At 40.4% G+C, this 24,780-nt stretch overlaps 1 protein-coding gene and 1 pseudogene across 10 annotated transcripts in view; both read left to right on the forward strand.

The window, feature by feature from the left end:
* The window catches only part of CCDC170 (coiled-coil domain containing 170), a 103,027-nt gene extending 84,692 nt beyond the window's left edge, over positions 1 to 18,335 (forward strand). For 8 of the 10 annotated variants that reach the window (XM_041743516.1, XM_041743515.1, XM_041743522.1 and 5 more), the window contains 2 exons: positions 7,542 to 7,778; positions 10,027 to 10,236. In XM_041743516.1, coding sequence (XP_041599450.1) covers positions 7,542 to 7,778; positions 10,027 to 10,227 — 438 coding nt within the window. In that variant the 3' untranslated portion in view covers positions 10,228 to 10,236. Of the gene's footprint in view, positions 1 to 7,541; positions 7,779 to 8,957; positions 8,995 to 10,026; positions 10,237 to 17,984 lie in introns of those variants that run through there. The other 2 variants (XM_041743520.1, XM_041743519.1) reach the window with 2 other exon arrangements.
* Positions 10,262 to 24,488, forward strand: LOC121484356 (annotated as a pseudogene).
* Positions 24,489 to 24,780: the final 292 nt, after the last annotated feature.

The raw sequence follows: 24,780 nt of genomic DNA on the forward strand, positions 1-24,780 counted from the left end.
CCTTCTCTGTCTCTTATAAGGACATCCATCATTGGTTTTATGGGCCACCCTATTCCAACATAATCTCATCGTGAGATCCTTGCCTTAATGATACCCCCAAAGGCCCTTATTCAAAATAAGATCACATTCTGAGGTTCTGGATGGATATATATTTATTATTTGGGAGAAAGGAGACACACACTTCAGCTCACTACACTTATTAAGTTAAGAATTAATTTCACCAAAGTCAATTGGAGAAAGACAATTACATGGTTTCACTCATATGTGGAATATAAGAAATAGTGAAAGGGACTATAAGGGAAGGAGGGGAAACTGAATGGGGAAAAATCAGGAAAACAAACCATGAGAGACTCTTAACTCTGGGAAACAAACTGAAGGCTGCTGGAAGGGAAGTGGTGAGGGGATGGAGTAACTGGGTAGTGGGCATTAAGGAGGGCATGTGATGTGATGAGCACTGAGTGTTACACTATATGTTGGCAAATTGAATTTAAATTAAAAAATTTCATATTCCAAAAAAGAATGAATTTCACCACTTATGGAGGTTGATATAAAAAATAATAATTTGAACTATATTTCTGTGCCTTTAAAAAAAGTCAAGATATAATTTACTTGCCATAGAATTTGCCATTTTAAAGTGTATAGTTCACTTTTAAAAATATTCTATTTATTTGAGAAAGAGCGTGGGAGGGAGGAGCAGAGGGAGAGGGAGAGAAGCAAGAAGTAGGATCCCCTCTGAGCAGAGAGCAGGATGCAGGACTCTATCCCGAGACCCCGGGGTCATTATCTGAGCTGAAGGCAGACACTTAACTGACTGAGCCACTCAGGTGCCCCACAATTCACTGGTTTTTAATACATTGATGGGGTTGTACAGACATCACCACTTCCTAACACTAGAACATTTCTACTCCGCCCCCAACTCCCCCTCAAAATCTCATACCTGTAGCAGTTCCTATTTTCCCCTTCCCCAACCTCTGAAAACCACTAATTTATTTTCTGTCTCTATAGATTTACGTATTCTGGGCATTTCCTATAAATGTTTTGTACAACATGTGGCCTTTTGCCTCTGGCCTCATTCACTTAGTTTGCTTTCAGTGAGCATCCACATTGGGCACGTGTCAGGACTTCATTCCTATATTAGAGCTCTCCAGAGATACAGAACTAATAGGAGATGTCTGTCTCTCCCCACCCTGTCTGTTACATACAAACAGAATTAATAGGATATGTAGGAACTAATAGGGTTTTTCTCTATATGTTTATTTATATCTTCTATCTATCTCTGATATATATATGAAACGTATTTCATCCAAGCATTCCAGAGGAGCAAGGCTTAATATATATATATATATACATATATATATATAATATATATTTCATATATATTATATCAGAGAGAAAGGGAGGGAAGAAGTGGAGGAGGGTGATAGTGAAGGCGACAGGGATTAGTTGATTTTCAGAAACTGGCTCACATTATAATGGAATTTGTTAAGTTCAAAGTCTATAGAATAGATGGGCAGGAAGAGCTGATGTTGCCATTCAAGTCTAAAGATTGGATTCTTGTAGAATTCATTCTTGCTCTGGGCGAGTCACTTTTGTTCTATTCAGGCTTTCAATTGACTGGATGAAGCCCACCCACACGATGGAAGGGAAATCTGCTTTACTGAAAGTCCACTAATTTAAATGTTGATCTCTCTCCTGAATACCCTCACAGAAATATCCAAGTTTCACCAAATATCTGGGCTCTGTGGCCCAGCCCAGGTGACATGTAATGTTAGCCATCACAGTTCCTTTTTATGCTGAATAATATTCCATTGTTTGGATATACCATACATCATTTATGCTTTCAGCATCTAATGGACATGATTGTTTCCATTTTTTGGCTATTATGAGCAAGGCTGTTAGGAACATTTGTATGGAGTTTTTGTGTGCATTTCTCTGTTGCAAAACTATGCTTGAAGACCTTGACTTCTAGGTCATCCCAGTCTTCCTTTTTAAGACTCATGCAGTACATTTCTCCCTGAATTCTCAACCAGGAAAATGTGGACCTTTCCAGATAAACTATTAAATTTTAAGTTGGCAGGCAAACATGATGATTGTAGAAAATCTCTTTTGGAAAGAAAAATATTCTTTCATGGATTGCCCTTTCTGTGTTGAGTCAAAATAATTTTATTATAATATTGCTTTCATATATACACATTTAATAGCATATAAAAATTTCTTAAGCTTGGGCAGTCCGGGTGGCTCAGCGGTTTAATGCCACCTTCAGCCCAGAGCCTGATCCTGGAGACCTGGGATTGAGTCCCACGTTGGGCTCCCTGCATGGAGCCTGCTTCTCCCTCTGTCTGTCTGTCTGTCTCTCTCTCTCTGTGTCTCTCATGAATAAATAAATAAATCTTTAAAAAAATTTCTTAATCTTGCTACATTTTTTAAAAGTGGTCAGCAGATTTTCCCCCCCACCATTTTAGAGATTTTATTTATTTTAGAAAGAGAGAGAGCACGCAAGTTGGGCAGGGGGAAGAAAGGGGAAAGAATCTCAAGCAGACTTCCTGCTGAGCATGGAGTGTGATATGGGGATCCATCCCATGATCCCGAGACCACGACCCAAGCCCAAACCCAGAGCTATAGGCCCAACTGACTGAGCCACATAAATGCTCCAATCTTGCTAATTTTTTACCATTATAAAATTCAAACCAATTTGGAAAACAAAATGAAGTGTAAAAATCAAATTAAAAATATTAATGCTATTGATTCAATATGCTAGATTATGTTATTTCACTACAGTCACCATTAAGAATGTGTGGTATCAATTGCTTGTGGTACAGGTTCTTTTGAGTTTGGCATGCCTGTGGTTTGTATCGTCTAAGGACAGAGCATTTATTCTACTCTGTGCTTTAATAGAATGCTGCAGATACTTTGTTTGTATATGTACTGTGACATAGTTTGGCCTTCACTTGGCATGAATACATTATTTATGTATTAACTCCACCTTTGCTCTTTTCTCGTTAATCTAGAATAATTAAAGTAGTACTACTAATTGGCACAAACAGATTTTTGCACAAATGCAAATACAGACACTGAAATCATAGGATAGAACTCCAGAGGATCCAGAAAATGCTTTGTGTAACTCATATAACACTAGTTGCCTCTTAGCCTGCATTGGTTATGATTTGTTTCCACTAAAATTATTTAAACATCTCATAATAACAGTGGCTTAGGCAAAGGAAATATTTATTACTTTCTCACAGAAAAGAAGACCTGCCATGCTTAGTAGGATGGCTCTATGGTCATCAGCAACCCTGGCTTGTTCTTTCTCCTTCACTGTCCTAGTGATAGCTTTCATCCTCAATACTGCTTCTTCTTCTTCTTCTTCTTCTTTTGAAAGATTTTATTTATTCATGAGAGACAGAGAGAGAGAAGGAGGCAGAGGCAGGGAGAGGTAGGCTCCCTGTGGAGCTGGGAGCCTAATGAAGGACCCTGGGATCAGGACCTGAGTCGAAGGCAGATGCTTAACAGACTGAGTCCCCAGGTGCCTGCTCAGTGCTGCGTCTTAACACAAGCTTGCTGCTGGGGCTCTGGCCTCATCCCAGCCACCAGCACGGAGGAGAGGTGGGAGGACATGCTGTAGGCCACTTTCCAGGAACTGTACAATGCTTTGTATCCCACTGGCCAGACCTTTGTCTCTGGGCCTCACTGAGATGAAATCAGCCTGAGAAATGGATCTATCCTGGGCAGTAAGAACAAAAGAAAGAATAGATACTTGGTGGCGAGGTGTCAGCTTCAGTCTGTATCACATGGCCCGATTTTAGTAGGGAGCTGTGCCCCCAAATCAGTAGCCAGACAACCAGAAACTAGTGGAAAGTCATTGTTATCTTCCCTGTAGTCTCCCAAGGAAACACTGAAAGGGAATAACATCCTTTAGCCAACAGCAAAGGTCTCTTCCCCTTGCTACCTCTCTTGATAATCTCCCACGCAAGACAGCTGCTCCCCATGCTCCTTCTCTGCTCTAGAACTTCTCCAGCTCAGTCAGTGCAGCCTTTCTTTATATGCATTTTTTGTAATCTACCATCTTGGACCTGGACTTGCTTTGAGCTCTCCCTACCAAGCAGAACCCTACAGTAAGAACTCGTTGGGCTGTAGAATGGTATGGGAGTGTGCTTAGGCTGCAAAGTCAAACACCTTCCTTTGTGGTCTGCCTCAGTTTCCTTCTGGTAAAATCTTCGTGGTTCTCTTTAGTAGGGACACCACATGTATTTGGGCCTAGGGGAGAGTCTCCTACTTGGTGGTCCCACTGTCTTCAGGGAGCCTGTGGACATTGCCTCACTCCTGCAGGGTTGCATTTTCAAACCCTCCAGCTAGAGGCTTCAGATCCACTGGGGGATTCAGCACACTACATTTTAAATTCAATCACCATCTCTTTCAGGGCCTTGGGCCCTTTTAACTGAGAGAAAATTATTCACCAGATTTTGGAATGTTTTTCACTCCAGGAGGCTGACGCCACATATGGTGTTTACCGGAAGTTAAGCACACTTGGAGCCTTCTCCATCTCTGCTGGGGGGTCTGGGTGGCACATTGGTCTTCTTTATGACCAGTGGTGGCCCCCTTAGAAGAACATTAGGGGCATAGGCTCTTGTTGAACTCTGGGCTGGATCTGGGAAGCTCCTTAGCCACGCCCCACTTCCAGGAATCTTGTTTGTTGGGTTTGATTTAGGAATCCGAGGTCTCTATCATCCCCGGGCTTTCAGTTCTGTTCTGGTGGCTTGGCTCAGAGCTCTATTACTTGCCTTTGCTCACTGAAGACAAGTATTGAGGCAGCCCTTAAGATTGTGATAAAGTCTCATATTTTTCAGACATTCTTGGCTATGGATTCTTCTCATTAGGACCTGATTTATGGACTTCTAGCTCTCCAAGCTGTGTTCCATCACTTTTGGTAGATAGCCCACTGTAAATGTTTTTCCAATCTGAGCAGAAAGGCTGAACATATCTGTTCATACAAGGTTTTGAATTCAATATTCCATTCCCAGCAACTTCCCACTTGGCCACATATTTTCTCTGCAACAGTGTGATAGTTTGCACACGAAGGGAAGCTCCATATTTTAAAGTGAGATAACTTTGTTTTAAAATTGATAAAGATTTCATTCATGTAATGTCCCTCAATTTGTAAAATGTTTGATAATCCACAGACTATATTATTTAGAACAGTTGCTTATGTAATTTATAAACAAACATACATGTATATTCAAAATCTTTACTGGCAGGATTCACGTTGTATTGGTCATGCATGGGACAGTTCCGTTTCTTGACTTTTTATTTTGAAAAATTTCACATCTATAGAACAGTGGCACGAAGGAGAGAATTCTCCGATGTGACCCCTGTACATCGTCATACCCAGGAAGCAACGCTGGGGCAATTGTTTATTATACTGTGTCCATCGTGCTGTTCATTTTCCAGTATGGGTTTTGATAGCTTGGAATCCATGAATGATCTTCAAGGTCAGCTTCATAGACCTGTGCTTAGTGGGTGGCATTAACTTGGCTCAGGTGCTGGGTCTTCTAGTGTCATATCATTGGCTCAAAAACTGAGTCCGTGTTCCTTCCCCCAACTATTGTTGGGATAGTATTGCTGGCAGATTTCTCAAGCTGCAGTGGTGCTTTCCACCTTTCTTGCCGCTGTCAGTTTCCCAAGGATTTCCTCTCTCCTGGATGAAATCAGTTCAGAGCTTTGAACTTGTTCAAAGTATGGTTGCCATTGGCCTCCTGTCTGCTGTAAAAGGAGCTAAATATCTTAAGTTGTGTGTATGATAGTAGATGAAAGCACATTTCCATTATCCAATTTCAAAACATTTTCATCATCCCTGAAAACAACCCAAGTTCCTTCCCATCTCCCCTCCCTCCAGTCCCTGGCTTTTTCTAGATCTTTCATTTGAATGGAATAATACAAGGAGCAGTCTTTCGTGACTGGCTTTTGCCCCTTAGCAGAAGGTTTTCAAGGTTCATCCATAGTTTGTATCAGTACTTCACTCCTTCTTATTGTTGAGTAATATCCTGTTGCATGGATATTCAACATTTTATTTATCTACTCATTGGTTGATGGATATTGGGTTATTGTTACTTTTTGATGATTGTGAATAGTGCTGCTGTGAACATTTGTGTACAGATTGTGTGTGACAGACATTTTCGATTATCTTGAATATATAAACCTTGAAATAGAATTGCTGGCTCATGTGTTAACTCTGTGTTTATTTTGAAAACTGGTAAATGGTTTCTCACAGCTGTACCATTTTGCCTTCCTATAAGCAGAACGTGAAGGTTCTGATTTCTCCACACCCTCGCCAACACTTGTCACTGTCTCTCTTTTTTGACTGTGGCCATAGTGGATGTTAAATGGTAGCCCATTCATTTTTATTTTTAATGGTCAGTGTTAAAAATTTTGTGTTAGATATATAAAACTACTTCCAATTCTTTTTTTTAAAATTGTGGTAAAATATCTGTAACATAAAAATTACCATTTAAACCATTTTAAGTGTACAATTTGGTGGCAATAAGTATATTCACAGTGTTTGCAACCATCACCACCATCCGTTTTCAGAACTTTTTAATAATCCTAAACTGAAACTCAGTTTCCATTAAATAACTCCTCCTTCCTCCCACGGGGATGGAATTCTATTCCACGTTTTATCTCTATGAATTAGTCTATCCTAGGTACCTCATATAAATGGAATTATACAATATCTGTCCTTTTGTGTCTGGCTTATTTTACTAATTGTAATGTCCAAGGTTCATCCATGTTGTAGTATTTGTCAGAATTTTGAATTTTGTCAGAATTTCAACTTTTTAATTCAAATTCTTTTTAATTCAAATTCAAATTCTTTTTGTAAGCAGATGTGGCAAAAATTTAAATACTAAGCTAATAAAGAAAATGTACCTCATGCTCCAGGATGCTCTTTGTTTTGGCTTTAAGATCCTGGGACAGTTTCCTAGAGAGAGACCCCTCCCCCCTTGTTTGCAGTGGAATGCTATGGCTGCCTCAAGCCTTCCATACTCATTGGTAAACTCAGAAGACCTTCTGAAATATCACTGTTCTAAGTTTTCCTTACATCAGTAATGAAGACTTACTGAGGGGATTTTAGATGAGCTTCCTTGTCATAGACTACTTGGAGGGGAGATACTTTACTGTTGTAGTGTTTCTATGCCAGGGATGACCCTTTGGTAGGGCCAAAAGTACAAGTTGCTTTTGCCTATGGAGCTCATGAGAGTCTGTATAAGTACCAGCAGACGTTATTTTAATATTTAACCCCAGAATCATGCTACCATTTGTCTCATTGATTTTCCAAATAATGGTCCTCTGACATGTTGATAAACTGTAACTGCCTTAAGACATGTTTGTCCAGTGTGTATGCTTAACAAAGTCTGTTTAACTGGGATGGATTCCATTCTTAATTCATAAAAAGTTATTAAATGAATCTCATTGACTTCTAGTTTATCCTGTTGATACAATTGTCATAAACAAATATGAAAAAAATTATTAGCATTCCCTTGATTTCTTAGATTAAAACTTTGGAACAGACCAAAGCCATTGAAGATCTAAATAAATCGAGAGACAAACTTGAGAAGATGAAGGAGAAAGCTGAGAAAAAGCTAACGTCTGTCAAGTCAGAACTGGATACCACAGAGCGCGAGGCTCAGGAGGATAAAGAGAGAGCCAAGAACATGATAGAAGTGGTAACCAGCGAAATGAAGACACTAAAAAAATCTCTGGAAGAAGTAGAAAGGAGAGAAAAGCAGGTGGGTAGAAATCTGGGGGTGAAATCTTGTTTAGGAAAGAGGACAATTCGAAAGCTAGATAATTATTCATAGGTTTCTTCAAAAACAATTTACAAAGCTTGCTTTATCATTCCAATGTATCTGCTTGCCCTCTAGCATCTTTTTAGAATTAAAATAACCATTATGATTTATTCTGCTAAGAAAAGCAATTCACATTTTCATGACACAAATCTTAGGAAACAAAAAGACGTTCTCATCAAAGCAGTGGAAAGCTTATGGAGAGCCAGGTTCTGGTAGTGGAGAGGTTTTGATTATGTTCACTGATGGCCTCTGAAGTTTGCATCATCCCAGGCTTCAACCTTAGGATGGAAAGCTTATCTCCAGGAGAGATCAGTGGCAGGAAACAGTCCCAACTCTGAAACAGTGGCACTCAGACTCGATGGCCAATCTAGCCCAGATGTAAGCCATAAAACAGTACTCGCTGGCTGGTTGCAAGGAGGAGAGTTTTATCTGGTGAGCACATCGGGAGGTCAGTCATAAAGAGACTGTACTGGGCAGCCTGACCCCCATTGCTTTTGGCTTTTATCTCCCTCTCTTTCTGAAGCTGAAAAGGGCAGGGAGTGGACTCTGATCCTAGGATATTTTTTTCTCTTTGACTGCCTCTGCTTTGGCTCATGTGTCAGGCAAAGTTGAGGAAGGCTAAACTATAAAGTGCGTATTCTCAGAGGGAAACCTCCCAGGAATTAAGAGCTTTGACTGTATTTGAAAGTGGAGAAAAGTTTGAGGGGAACTTTTTCATCAGGGACATTAGGCTGGAGAGAGTATTATGTTCCCTAAATTGGACTCAGCATAGGAAGGAGGTTGGGAAGTGAATGAACACATGGTGAAAATGTTTGGAAGGCAGTTTTCCTGGAGGGAACATCTGTTGGATTGCATCTTTTCTAAAATGGAAGGTACCTCTAGCAAGAGGTTACCCAGATAGCCCTGACTTACCTGCTTCCACTTTTGCACAGAATCACAGCAACCAGTCTACGAGAATTTGAAGGGGTATGAGGTACATCTTCATCCACTGTCTCCAACCCCTTACCTCTTCATTTTTCCTCTCGTGATGGATGGTTGTTATGGGTTGTGAAGGAGGCTGTTTATGTGATGTGATCTGGTCATTATCAGCTAAGACTTTCTTGCCCTTTGTTCTTTTAGTTTAAGAGATTCCATGCATAGGGGTGGCTCAAGTCAGGTAAGTGTCTGACTCTTGCTTATGGCTCTTGCATAATCTCACAGTTGTGAGATTGAGCCCCACATCAGGCTTCACGCTCAGCATGGAGTCTGCTTGAGATTCTCTCTCCATCTGTCCCTCTCCTCTCCCTCATGCATGTGCTCTCTTTTTCTAAAATCAATCAGTCAATCAATAAGTCTTAAAAAAAAAAAAAGTTCCATGCTTAGTTAAAATTCCAGTGCAGGGTAGCCCAAGTGGCTCAGTGGTTCAGTGCCTGCCTTCAACCCAGGGCGTGATCCTGGAGACCCAGGATCGAGTCCCACGTTGGGCTCCCTGCATGGAGCCTGCTTCTCCCTCTGCCGTGTCTCAGCCTCTCTCTCTCTGTCTCTCTGTCTTTCATGAGTAAATAAATAAAATCTTAAAAAAAAAAAATTCCAGGGCAGCCTGGGTGGCTCAGTCGTTTAGCGCTGCCTTCAGCCCAGGATGTGGTCCTGGGGATTTGGGATCGAGTCCCAAGTCAGGCTCCCTGCATGGAATGAAGACTGCTTCTCCCTCTGCCCGTCTCACTCTCTGTGTCTCTCATGAATGAATAAATTAAGTCTTTAAAAAAATAAATAAAATTCCAGTGGGTAGGTACTTATCACCCATGGACACAACCACACCCTTCGTAAAGCACTTCTTAGTATGCAGAACACATACATAGTCATTGTTTCAGTTGATCCAAATTTTAGAACATCCCTGGGAAGTAGATATATGGTTATTCCCACCTGAAAGTGAGAATATGGAGCATCTCATTCATGGTTGCTTACCTGAGATTCTTGACTTGGTAGCCAATGCTACACTAATTGGCTCATCAGAAAAGAAGTTATGAAATCACTGAAAGCATTTTAGAGGTAATTTAGTAGATGTGCCTTCTTATTTTAAGGTTAAAGATGGTGAGTAATTTACCTACCTCATGCACACCTGGGTTTTCCACAGGGTTTTTTTTTTAATTGTTTGTTTGTTTGGACTAGCAGTAGTCCTCACCCTTAATGTGTGTGTTTGATACTGCAGCTGGTGGACTTCAGAGAGGTGATTTCCAAGATGCTGGGCTTGAACATGACCAGTCTTGCACTTCCTGACTATGAAATCATCAGATGTCTTGAAAGACTGATCCATTCACATCAGCATTATTTTGTCACCTGTGCCTGCCTCCAAGATGTGCCGCCTAGAGGAGAGAGGCACACACAGAGCCACTTAAAACTTCTTCATTAAATACCATCTCTCTTGGGGGAAGTGGAGCTAAGAGATGGGATGCAACTGTTGATTTCACAAATTCCCCAAACCTTTGAAATGTGATCAGTGTGTGAATAGCATATACTTTGATGATGGAGTGAGAATCCATCATTTGCAAAAGAAGATCTCAGAGGTTCCAGCTGTAGGTAAATGTTTCACACTAAAAACACCTATTATTTTATTTGCTAGCACTATGGGACCCAGAAGGATTCCAGTAGATTGAATATCTAGATGGGCAGTGGCAATTGGGAATTAACATTTATGGGATTCCTTTTATAAGTTAGGGGCTTTACTACCCAATTTAATTCTCATAATAGCCACATGGAGAAGCTTTAATGCTTCATTTTACAACCTCCCTGGGGCTCAGAAGGTGTTACCTACTCTGAGATCGCAATTGGTGGTGATTGAACCAACAGTCTTACCACATTGGCTCTGAATCAAAGGCTGTGCCTTCTCTGTTATTCCACGCTCCTCTTGCTTCTTCTGAGATCCTGTGATCCTGGTGAAAATTGCCCCCATAAGGGACTGAGGATGTCCGAAAAGTGACTGAGATTCATGATTGCTACCCATATGATTTCTTTAAAAAGCAGTATACCTAATTATTTGGATAAAACATACATAGGTCTGAGGTCCTATAGGAAACTTACGTGCTTTAAATGTTGCTGCCAGATTGCCTTTGGTGGTAATTTTTCATGTTTGAATAGGGTTGGTCTCTGTCCTTTAAGAATGAAACCTTTAATGTGAAACCTTATAAAATGAAGGAATCCTGCACAGGTTTATTCCCCAATATGTCACATGTACTGACGGCAAGAGTACTTTTTAAGGATCGGGGTTTTATTATGAATTTCCATCGCTTTCTGCCTTCTTTTTAAATTTCTATTCCACAAGTATTTTTTCAGGAAACTGTATTCTTAACTTTATTGACAGAAATTTTTACGTTTTGGGGGTGATTATCTTATTTTTGCCATGTGGAATTTTTTTAAGAGTCTCTAAAGAAAGCACTAGGGTCTGATTAAGGGAAAGGGAAAATAGATTAGAGCCAAAATTAAGAGGAAAAACAAATTCTAGAGGAAAGGAAATGTATTTGACACTTAGAGTTCGAATGACAGATCACACAGAGGGAGAGTGATCAAGAATGTGTTCCCTGGGGGATGGATCATGGTCACCCAGCCTCTTCCTCTTGTGCAAGGACAGTATGAGATAGTATTTATGATAGAATACACATACCTGCACAGCCCTGATTGAGGACATGAGCTAGATTTGCAACAGGCAGGAGAGGTGGCCTTGTATTTTCCCAGCAGAAGGCCTGCAGTCTCTGGAGACCCCTCACATGATCCAGAGATACAGTGGCTGCTGCTCGAAGCCACATTCACCCAGAGTGGAGGAAGCGATTTTTCCATGTGGGTCTCTGGAGGCCTGAATTGCTGAATAGCTCTGCTTCATCCACACCATGGAAAGGTGGAGGTGTTTATAGATGCAGGGATTGTTTTTATACCTTCCCTCTGTTTTCATTTTCCAAATACAATCTTTAATGAACTTCATTTCTTTTCTCCGTAAATTCATCTTCTACACTCTTCAAAGACACTTTTGACAACATCACTTTAAAAACATCAACTGTCAGGATGCCTGGGTGGCTCAACGGTTGAGCATCTGCCTTTGGCTCAGGATGTGATCCCTGAGTCCTGGGATTGAGTCCCACATCGGGCTTCCTGCATGGAACCTGATTCTCCGTCTGCCTGTGTCTCTGCCTTTTTCTCTTTATGTCTCTCATGAATAAATAAATAAAATCTTTAAGAAAAAAACATCAACTGTCATAATTTTTTTTCCATTTCTGGCAGAAAGACTACATGGCATAAGAAAGGTAAGTTCTGCCTATGTATATAGGCCATATGCACATTAACTATTTGTCATTTGGACAAATTGAAATCCCTAATAAAGCCATCTCCCTTCTTGTTGAAATGCCAGTTGATTATTGGCTTTCTCTCTGTGGCATTCACTCTGGAGTTGGCAGCCCAGCCTCACATTTTTGTGTTAGATTTTGTTCTTCCATAATATCCATGTATATTTTATGTTGGCCAATAAAATGTGTTAGGCTGATGAGATTTTTCTAAATAGAGCTTTAAAATATTTAACACTAACTCTCCTACCGAATACACTTGAGTGATAATTGCCTTTGAGATTATTATTCTGGTCATTGTCTGAGACATTTAAATGTATGCATAAAAACCTCAATTTGGAAGAAAAAAAGAATTAAGCCTGAGCTATCTAAATTTTCTGTTCTACCTTCTAGTCTTACAGATGATCAGTGAGTGTTTCAAGGTCAAGGTGTGGTGGGCTGAAAAGTGGTTAAAGGGTGTCTGTTATTTATATTGTTATAATACTTAGTACTTAGAAGTGGACTTTATTTTTCACTGGGAAGCATTTCGTGGCTATATAACCTTGGATGAGGAAGGCTCTGCCCACTGTATGCACAGCTCCATTTAGCTTCTCGTCAGTAAGTGGGGTTTGGACACTTCTCTCTCCCCTATGCAGCCTCCATACTGTTATGCCCGCACTTTTGTATGAAAACCATTGCTCATTTGAGGCTCCTGCTGACTGATATATAACTTTCTTCTTGCCCTCATTGTAGTTACCTACTAACATCCTGTCTCTTATTCCTACTTAAGACCGTTGCAGGTGGTTCAGAGGTGTCTTCTTCACCCCCACTAAATACTGCCTTCATCTTGGATGACTTTAGTGTCCATAAGGAAAACTCATACAACACTCTGTCTTTAGTTCCTTGGCTTTCTTGACCTTGACCCTCAGACCTTTACCTCCTTTTGTTTCAGTTACTTAAACCTTAGATTGCAGTTTTATAGTAATCCAATTTAGACTACCTAAAGCCAGAGAATTGGTGGTGGTGGCGGGGGCGGGGGTGGTGCTCATTGGAAAGATTCAGAGGGTAGACTAGCTTCAGCATGGCTAGATCTAGCACTTTCAAATTGCTATTTGGATTTTTCTTGATTCTACCCATCTTTCATTTCTCCTTGATTGCTTATCTTTGCATGTTGGTCTCACTTTCTCCTTCTGGAGGTGGTTCCTCCATGCTGCCAAGAAAGTTGGTCACAAGTAGCTACATGGTCTTTACAACTCATGAGCTTAGAAAATGGGAGACTGTCCACCTCCAACATTCAGGGAAGGGATGTCAGAAAAGAATAGTGTGATCATCTTTTCTTAGTCATGTACTCATCCCTGAACTAAGCACTTTAGCCAGGGGATGAACTCACTGGCCTGCATCCCATGCCAACCCTTCTGCAGCAGAGGTGAAGTGAGGTGAGGTTCTGGGGTGATCTGTTCAGCAATGACGGAAGGAAAGCTCCCCAAAGGAAGAGAAGCTGGACAGGCACACAGCACCCATCTATGAAACATGGTCAAATTTAGGATTTTCTAATCACTTACAACTTCTCCACCTCTGGAATCTTCAAATTTCCGTAAAGTCTTATTGCAGACTTCTATCTCTTACTCCTACACAGCTATTCTTTGAGTCTCCTTGGTTCTCATATTTTCTCTTTAGTAGCCTTGCCATCTGGGGTCTGTCTAGAAACTCTGGTTCCTTTCTTCAATTATTTCTTTTCCCAACACCTTGAACTCCTTGTGCCCTAGCCCCTTTCCCCTCAGATTTCAATTAATCCCAACTAACAATGTTTCTGCTGCTTTTCCCTCCATGCCAGATGAAGTTGGACGAAATCACAGGTGGGCATGCCAAACTCAAGCCTGTGGTCTCACCTGAGCCCTCTGTACTAACTGGTAATCTTTCACACTTTTCCAGTTAGAGCTCACTGCCATTTTCCAAAATGACTGTTGCAAATCTTCTTCACTTCCTCAAGGCTCTTAACCTGTCTCTTTCTTCACTGTCAGCACATAATCTCGTCTCCTATTTCATCCACAAAATAGAAGTCATTACAGGAAATATCTTCAATATCAGATCCTAAAATAGCCTGCTGTGTGTGCACACCCATCACTGTCTCCTTCCCCATTCCTGTCTCTGACTCTTCCTTCCACCCAGCTGCTCAAATCCTCAGCAACTTCACCCGTCAGTTGTCCTCTCTCCAAAGTGTTTTCAACCTCATGTTTGTTTATGCCTCCTTGCCCTCTGCATTTAAATGTATTCATTTAAATCAGTCCCTCTACTCTGCAACAATATCTGTGTAGGGCCATACCTCCCTCTTTTTCTTCAGAGTCAAGGTACTTGAAAGTGGTTTCTGTGGCTGTCTTTCTGGTCAACTGGTTCCTGCCACCATCCATGGCTTTGGTCTCCACTCACCCAGCTCTCACATTTTTTTGTTAGCAAACCTCTGTTAGTTTTAATATGCTTATCTTGGTCTTTCTGTAACATTTGATACAATTGACCATTTCCTTCTTCAACCATTCTTTCCCATTAGCTTCTATGATGCGGCATTTCACTCATTTCTATCCCCCTGCCTCTCTGGGTGCTTAAGTCAAATTATTTTAAGGTTATAAGAAGCAGAAGTGAAATGAAAGTTTAAAGTAAGGAGAAGTATGGATATAAGTGTGGGTGGGAATCTTGACCTCATAGTCAGAACTCAGTGAGGATCAGTTAACATCTCAAAAACCAGAATGTAGTTGACGGTCCAACAACTGCCAAATGCAGGATACAGTGAGGCTCTCATGGCTGGATGCTCTTGCTTGTCCTATACATCCTGGTTTCCTTTGATGTCATGAAGACTCAACTTCCCTCTGTTTCTGCTTCTATTGTTTCAGCTGGTATCTCAGATATCTGGCCTCCAAACCTCTGTGACAACACGTTTATGTTGTTTAAACCACACAGTTTTTGGGATTTTGTTATTGTAGTCCTAAGAACCTATGCCCTTACAAGATTGCTCTAAGGATTAAATAATGTAGCATTTAAAAGATATCCTGGCACGTGGAGAGTACTCACTGCATGTTAGCAAATACATTATTGTCAATACCACTAACTAGTTCCACCTATTCTTGTGGCTTTGATGACCATCTATACAGTGATGATGCCAGCTGTTATCTGTCTAGATCAGATTCCTGTCCTTCTCTTATCATCTGTAGGATGGTGTGGAGAGGACACCTGTAAGAATTGAGCAAGATAGACTTGGGTTCAAATATAAAGTCTGCTGAGTAATTCAGGCCAGGTAATTAACCACTTGAAAACCCATGTGCTTCAAGACTAAAATAGGAATAGCAAGACTAGTTTTGTCTATGAGTCAATGAGGAATCCATATATATATATTTTTTTTAAATTTTATTTATTTATTCATGATAGACACAGAGAGAGAGAAGCAGAGACACAGGTAGAGGGAGAAGCAAGCTCCATGCAGGGAACCCAACGTGGGATTCGATCCTGGGTCTCCAGGACCCGGCCCTAGGCTGAAGGTGGCACTAAACCACTGAGCCAACTGGGGCTGCCCAAGGAATCCTTATATAAGGATTGAATGAGTCGATGTATGATGAGTAGCTTAGAACGTGGATGTTGCAAGTGCTCAGTGAATGTTGTTATATCCTACAGATATCTCAAACTCTACATAGGCAATAGTGAATTTATAATTTCTGCCTCCATCCTCTTCTCACTGATAACTTATTACTCTCCTGGGCTCCCTGCCTCAGCCAACAGCCTGGCATCTGCTCAAATGTCCAAGGCAGGGTCAAGGGAGGGAACTCTGACTTGTCCCTCTCCCTCCTCCCATAGCTGATAAATCACAATGCCCTTTCTACTCTACCTCCTATCTTTTCTCTTATCTGTCTACTCTTTCCTTCCACATTAATACCACAATAGTTTATGCCTCATTTTCTCTCCCTCACTTACACCTCTCTGGGCTCTGAGAAGATGCTGTGATTCACCACGCAGGTCCCCCCTTTAGGACCAAAGTGCTCCTTCTTCAGCTTCCCAGAGCTGTTGGCTCTTGACAAACCATGGCTGAGTTCCTTGCAAGGACTTGCTCTTACTGAAGGGAGCTACCTCATCCTGGGTTACAGACTTTTCCCAAAGGCAATTTATATCTAGTGACTGGTCAATGTGGGGCTACAAAGACCTGGCCTTGCCTGAATTCAGGACCACCCTGAAGGGTCATGTCAGATTCAGAACTACACCTCCCTGCCCCTGTCTCCCTGCCCATGAGATCAGCCAAGGCCTTCGTGGCACCTGCATCACACTTCAACTGCTTCCTCTGCTTAGTCCTGCTTTCTGACTTTCTTACAGGTTTCATCCTGAGCATGCAATTCAACAAACCCCCTGCCTCCATATCCCCATCTCAGGATCTTTCCAGGACCCCTTTTTACGGTCTTAGTTCAGACAGATTCATTCATTCTCCTTGCAACTAGTTACGAAAGTATGAAGCCATTTGGTATTTTTCCATTGTGTGTGTGTTTTTTTAAATCCATGAACAATTGTTTATTGATCACTTGATGGTGGTATAGGACCCACAAAAACCAGAACGACAACAAAAACTCCCCAAATATCTATGACTTTAAATTATTTGGGTTTTTCCTTCTTTTCAGAATTCTCTGTTAAGATTCATAACTAGGTTCCAGTATAGTGTTGAGTACCAAAAGAAGATTTTATTCTATTTTTCCATTTCCTGTTAGTTTTAACAGTGTAGAGCACAGAATAGACACTACTCCAAGTAGCTTAACCAAGAAAGGATTTATTATAGGGTATTAAGTGGCTTGCAGAATCATGTGAGGGCTGAAGAATAGACTTGAGGTTGAGTTTTCCACAGCAATTCCCAAAGGCACATCATAGAATGAAACCACCAAGATTGCTGCTACTTCTGTAGTCAGAACACCAGAGGATCCAGAATCTCATTGATACTACCAAGATCTGGAAGCTACCACTTTTATGGTGCCTCCTCTCCTGCTAAATCCATTTCCTGCTGCCATCTGGACCAACAGGAAATGGATGCCTTGTGCCTTGCCTCTCAGAATCCACGCGTCTTGTGACTGTATGCTGCATCCTCTGCCAAGGATGCCACAGAAATCCACAAGTGCCCACCACGTGCTTGCCAACAGAAATAGCTGTGGAGTAGAGGCATTACCACTGTCATTTTCCAGATCTCATACATGGGCATCTAACTGGCAAAACCCAAATTACACCTGGAGTCTTTTCTGGAGGGATTCTGGGAAATATTGTATCTAGTGTCTCAATGTCAGAGGTACAGAAAGGTGTGCCAGAACAGTGTTTTCCAAGCTGTTTGATAAACTCTACTCTAAAATTCAATTCACACGTACACACAGTTGCATTCATATCTACCTGAGATAAAAGATTCACAAGACAATGGGATGCCCTGATAGATTCTATTTTAGTATTTGCTGTGCAATTCATTGCTACTCTAGGATATGCCACTCCATTAAGAAATGCCAATCTTGACTCCCTAAGTTGATTTCAAGGCAGACTAATGGATGGCAACTAGCAGTTTGGAAAAAAAAAAATACTGCTAATCCACAATATTCATTACACTATACTATTCCCTCTTCTGCGCCTAAGTTAACAAAAAGGATTGAAGGCTGCTTATAGAGGGACTTAGTGCATATCGTGCAGTGGACTGAGAATCAGGAGAATGGGTTCCAGGCCTTCTAGCAACTGTCTCTCCTTCTGTAAATGGGGGCATTGAAAAGCTCTGTGTGCTAATGACCCAACTGATCCATACCTGGAAAAACTGAGAGAAAGGGTGATTGGTATCTTGTGATTTTTTTTTTTTTTTTTTTTGTAGAGGATGGATGAAGCTCACGAGGCCTTCTTGGCAGCAAATGCACTTTTGCATCAACTGTTGTACTCCTAAAAAGTATTAGTTGGCTTTTATTATGTTCCTGGTTATGCACATAATGTAAAATCTAATGATTCATTCTAGAAGCATGATGGTAGGTACTGGTGAACTGTATGATTAGTTCATGTGCTCCATGTTTGGAAGGCAACTGTTAATTTCTCTGTTAAGGTTTGCAAAGAATTTAATCCCTTAATGTAGAGCTTTTAGGTAAAAGCTTATATTTTGCCAATGACTAAGGCTTTTAACAAGGACTTTTTTTCTAATGTGCAGATTTGAAGGTAATTGGTGTTAAGAAAGAAAAGCCTATTAAGAAGGCAGAACAAAATAAACATTTAATAAATGCCTGTTCTGTGCCAAATGGTGTACCAAGCATTTTCATCCACAATGACTCATATAATTCTCACGTCAATTCTCAAAGGAGGAATTATGATTCTCATTTTTACAGATAAAGGGACTCACTCTTGGTCACTAAACTAGCAAGTGGATGAATGTGGAGTTTGCAGTTAGTTCCAGCAGATTCAGCTCTCGCTTTTCCTTCTATACCAGGATGTCTCAATTGCTTTCATTATTTGTTCAAGGTGCGTGAAAGTGAAAAAAAATTCAAAACAGACCTTATTGAGAAGACTGAAATTTTCATGTTTTAGAAAAAGAGACATTTGAATGGATACTTACATTTCCCACTTTATATAAAAGTTTCCTAAACCATCCTTCAACTCTTTAGAGGACCTTGATTTCCGTAAGCAACAGGGAATTGTGAAGATTATTTGTGGGCATTATTCTGCTTTCATATCTTTCATGACTTCCTTTTGCTTGTGATAGTGTTTAAAGGGACCAGAAGAGTTTGTACGTGACACAAAATACTTCCCTAGGCACCTTCATTTTGTAAACTTCACACAATGCTCATCATACATGTGGAACTCTAGTTGTGCACAATTGTAGCAATGTGAGGAATGCTAGTCTTGTAAAATACATGAGAAAATCTACAAAGTGTTTATGTGTCTTTAAACATTAGACTCAGTACTTGTTTTTGAATTTTTCTTCTTTTAGCAATAATACATAAAATTAAGTAAAATATTAGATTTAAAAGAATGCATTTCCATGTGATTCTTCACCCATGTGATTTGTTTTTATTACCCTTAGTACAGAGGTTGAGCTGACATACAAACAGACAGGATATATAATATATGACTTTGGAAACATGGTTTGCATACTTCTGAGAATCACGTTGCCTGTTTTTTTCTTTTTTTCTTTTTCCTGGCCAAGTCAATCAAGTAGCTTCCTTAAAACTTTTCTTTGATTATTTCTTATAAATAAGCTAATATAGAATCTACATGTTTCTGCTGATTATCCTTAGAAGGATCGCCACAGGAATGATAAAGCCCCAGAAATGCTTCTCTCAAAGTATATGACTAGCAAGGAAAAGGTGACTTCCAAAGAAGTTCTGAAAAGCACTTAATCTTAATAACAATAGTTACCATCTATTTATGTACTAGAGATTGCAGTTGAGTTCCTTGTAAGCTTTATCTAATTTAATCTTGCCCTAAACTCCCTGAAGCAGACACTGTTATTAGCCTCTTTTTTAAGCTGAAGAAACAGTCCAAGGGAGGTTAAGTGACTGGTGTCAGATCATGCTGCTGGGTGGTCTAACTGGTGTTTTTCCTACTGTGCTGTTCTGCTTCCTCCACAGAGGAGCCTAGTGCCAGGCTCTGAAGCGGCGGTGGCTGGCCAGGTTGTGTTCTACCCTAAATGAGAGGGAACTGTATCTAGGTATGTGTCACCCGAAGTCAGGTGAATTGGACAAGGAGAATAGAAGTCTGCTCAGCAGAGGGCTTTGTTGACAGGAAGCCATTCTGACTCACTAGTTTGGGACTTGGGGTGATTGACTTCAATTTAAAGTTAAAGAGTAATTTTTAAAAGACATGCCACTGTCACTACACTGGGGACCTCTATACCATCCATTTCAAAGTATGATAATATGGGGATTAAGAGCATGAACTTTGGAATTGTACTTACTGGATTCTCACCCTGAACCCTACCTTTTACTGCTGGCTTCCATATCTGAGCATTGGTTCTGTGGTCCATAAAATAAGGATTTGTAAAGGTACTAATCTTGTAAAGTTGGAATGAGGGTAAAGTGGAATAGTAAACATGAAATATTTGTATATTAGTTATTATTGATATTAGGCCCTTATATGTCCAACCATTGTTTTTATATTTAATGTCTTTGTTCCTAAACTAAATCCATTCAATCAGATAATTATTTTTTCCTCCCTCTGGGTAGACTGTTACATGGACAGCCACCACAGAATCACACCTCCTGCTATTGATGCCCTTGTATAATCCTTGGGCTTGGCCATGTGACTTGCTTTGGACCATGGAACATTAGCAGATGTGATGTAAGCAGAAGTTTGATGAAGTGCTTACACACTGAAGCTTGCCCTCTTGGGACCCACAAGTCAGATCTGGAAAGAGATCCTAAGACCACATGGAGAGTAATTTTTTTCAGCTGAATGCAACTACATGGGGGACCTAACTAATGAACAGGAGTGCCCAGACAACCCATAGAATCATGAGACAGGAAAAATCAGTATTGTCTCAAGCCACTGATTTTTGGGGAGTGGTTTGCTGTGCAGCAGTACATGATTGAAACATCCTCTGTGATGCATGCATAATACTGTGAAACATGACTATTTGTCAAACCTGTAGTAACAAAAATACAGCATGAATACTATAATCCCTATGGCATATGGACAGCTGTGGAGAAAGAGAAGAGTTTTCAAAGACCTTAAAGTAGCACATCTGCATCATGAGCCTGGGTCCTGTTGCCAAGAAGTCTATCAGAAGGTCCCTGGAGAGTTGCTAGGACTCCTGCTTGATGAGAAAGCCATCACTGTGGCCACTAGCCTATGGAAATATGAAAAAAAAAAAAAAAGAAAAAGAAAAAGAAAAAGAAAAAGAAAAAGAAAACCGCAGGCACTCCAACTGCCTTGCCACAATAATTGTAACTCATATTTCCATTTGCCAACAAAACCAGTGCTTACAACAGAAAAATAAGACAATTTATACTTTCAGAAATAAATGTTTTATTTGGAAAATATCAATGCCAGTTGCACCCTAATGGTGTTTTTCCAAAACATGTGGTTAGTAAGAAGAGTAGAGTAAGGACTCGGTCATTTCCAGAGAGCTCCAAGAAGTTCACTACATAATATTGGACATTCTTGTATTTTGAAGGGATGAGAGCGTTTGTACTGTGGCTGTTGAATAGATGTGACATGCAACTTAGTCTTCCTACATGGGCCAACTCAGGTACATGCACTGAACCATACTGATCTCAATGATTCATATTCCCTTTCTGGAACTTCTTTTATTCATTGCATTTAGCTGAAATGAATTGAGTAGTTTGGCCATTGGAGAGGATTATAAATCCTTAGGGGAAAAATCCTTAGGGATTAAATAATCCATGACTAGGATAGAGTAAATAAAATAAATTTTGAATGAATAGTTTTTTAAAAAATAGACCTTACTTTTTGGAGGAGTTTTATGTTCACAGCAAAACTGAGTGAAAGGTATAGAGATTTCTCACATACTTCCTCCTCCCCTTCCTTCTCCCTCCCCCCAGCCTCCCTGACTGTCAAAATCTCCCTCCAGAGTGGTACATTTGTTACAATGAACCAATATTGGCACATCATTATTACCCAAAGTCCATAGCTTACACTAAGGTTCTCTCTTGCTTTTCTCCATTCTATGAAGTCTTGACAAATTCATAATGACACATATCCATCATTATAGTAGCAGACAGAGTAGTTTCACTGCCCTACAAATCTTCTGTGCTCTATTAATCCCTTCCTCCTCTCAACCACTGAAAATCATTAATCTTTTTTTTTTAGTGGTCTGCATAGTTTTGTTTTTTTCCAGAATGTCGTTTATAGTTGGAATCATATGATATAGCCTTTCATATCATATCATATGATATGTAGCCTTTTCAGTTTGGCTTCTTCCACTTAGAAATACGCATTTAAGATTTATCCATGTCTTTTGATGGTTTGGTAGGCTTATTTCTTTTTAGCATTGAATAATATTCCCTTGTCTGGATTACCACAGTTTATTTATCCTTTCACCTACTCCTAGAACATCTTGGTTGCTCCAATCTTTGGCAGTTATGAATAATAGTGCTATAAACATCTGTGTGCAAGTTTTCATGTAGACATGTTTTCAACTCCTTTGGGTAAATACTAAGAATCATGGTTTCTGGTTTATATGGTAAGAGCATATTTAGTGTTGTAAGAAACTGCCAATCTGTCTAACAAAGGAGCTGTACCATTTTGCATCACCATCAGCAATGAATGAATGGTGGAAAGTGCCTGGCCTATGGTAGAAGCTCAACAGATGGTGACCATTATTATGTTATAAATAAAATAGACTAATCTGATGCATAAACAATCATAAAATTGTGTTTACACAAGCTGAAGGAGGAATGCCAACTCTTACTGGTTGGGGCAGGCCTACTCCTGGTAGGGACAGGAATCGAAAGGTAAAATTAGAATAACACAAAATTCTAGGAAGCAAGAGTGAACCTTGCCTTGGTACAGGGTGCATTGGGTGAGCATATTTTTCTGCTGAGATTCTTTCTCTATTATCGTAGTTAAATTTAGGCAAGGACACTGCTCTTATGGATTCCTGTGACACAGGCATATCCTAACTGTAGGCAGGGCAGGAGTGGGTAAAGGGGCAAGGTTATGAGCCAACTTCAATCCGAGAAGTCACTGCCATCCTACAGTGACCCACTAGTCTTTAGAGACCCTACAAGGCTCCTACAGAACCCCAAGTCCCCAGGTCCTGGGATTCGGATTGGTTAATGATAACCGGTGATTTCTTAGTTTGCTATCGACAGTCATAAAACCCCAAAAACTAAGAAAACATTGTTGATTACGTGATTTTCAGTCCTGCTCCACAGTTTTCTCTGTGGCCTAATATGGAAGAGAGTACTAAGGGTGACAAGAAGTTAACTATTAGAGTTATTGATGTTTTTACAGAGGAAGCCAAGATATGTGCTTTTGCTACTATTAGGAATTGATGTGCGGCTCATGTAGTATTAAAAGGTTTCACTGAAGAGATAATAGGGGCAGATGGATAACTGCAGGCAGATAAATAATTATTCCTCTTCAATAAAGAGTCCCATGAATGTGAGGCCACTTAAGTAGAGACAGAACTGGATCCATTCTGGGTAAGATTCTGTGGTTCCAGGCTTGTTCTTCACTAAATTCTTTATCTACTTCTGAGTCTCAATGACAGAAGCATTAACCACATTAAAAGAATGACAGCCAATGGTTCTCACAGCCCCTGACCTGTCAGGTTTTTCTACCTGATGCCTAAGCCGGATCACAAGAAATATAAATTACAAACAATTTGTAATGTTTATGTGTAATGTATATTTTAATGTATCTAGATAGCTATTGAATATATGTGTTTCTTCTTGTTTATCAGCAATGTCTATCTATCCACCTACTTAATCTTGAATGAATCCTCTCTTAGCTATTTTAAAGTTTTCTAGAATTAAATGTTCTATGGATTCTTCTCCAATAACCATGCAGTGTTTTTCTCTCAAATTAGTAGACACAGAACTCCTATATAATGTGATTTCTTTGCAGCCTTGATCTTTGAAGGAGTTTCTAGATCCCATATGTGTAATATATACCAATACATGCATTGTTCATGAAGCCTCAGATATTGCCCAGAGCCCCAAGGAGAGAAGGAAGAGAAGAATTGCTATCACTTGATTAAAAAAATATGTATATTTTCCCCATGAAAATAAAATATGAAAATTAACAAAATACCAGGTAAAGTAAAATTTCTCTCACCATGCCTAGTTCCATTCCTCTATCTAAATACAGTCACTGAGTTTACCTACGGAAAAGCAAGCATCATGGCGGCTTACGAGCAGGTTCAGAAGGGGCCCCAGAAACTAAAAGGCATCGCAGAGCTCGGTGTAACCAAGCGGAAGAAGAAAAAGAAGGACAAAGACAAGGCGAAACTCCTGGAAGCGATGGGAACGAGCAAAAAGAACGAGGAGGAGAAGCGGCGAGGCCTGGACAAGCAACCCCGGCCCAGGCGGCCTTCGAGAAGATGCAGGAGAAGCGGCAAATGGAAAGGATCCTAAAGAAATCATCTAAAACCCACAAGCAGAGAGTGGAGGACTTCAACAGACACTTGGACACCCTTATGGAGCATTATGACATTCCCAAAGTCAGCTGGACGAAGTAGCCTCCCCACCCAGGGTATGCAGTGGCATCGAGGGGAATTGGAAGGCAAAGTTAAGGTTCTGTTTGGTGCCTTTGGTATTTTCTAGAAACATTCTTTTACACACACCCTTGTGTTTTCTGCTGAGACAGATGCTTTCCAAAGCAGTGTGCCCTCTTGCTGGAACTTGATTAAAGTAAGACTGTTCTTTTACTCCATTTCAGTTTGTTGGTAGCATAGAAGGTAAACTTTTTTAGTTTGGACTGGAAATTTTGTACAGGTTTATTTAGACATTAAGGTTATTTCTGTGTCACATACAGAAAAGCGTCTTTACCCCCAAGTTGCATCTCATTCTGACAGTCATCCAGGAGCTGTCTTTACCGGGATGAAACGGACTCCAGAGGATAAGGAGCTAATGCCAGCACAGTCTGAGCTTACAGACCCCCACGGGGCCTGCAGGGCCTGCGTGAGCTGTCCTCCCAAGCACCCTTTAGCTTGGGGCTTA

Source organism: Vulpes lagopus, chromosome 2, assembly GCF_018345385.1.
Source record: "Vulpes lagopus strain Blue_001 chromosome 2, ASM1834538v1, whole genome shotgun sequence".
In the NCBI taxonomy this organism is placed as follows: Eukaryota; Metazoa; Chordata; class Mammalia; order Carnivora; family Canidae; genus Vulpes; species Vulpes lagopus.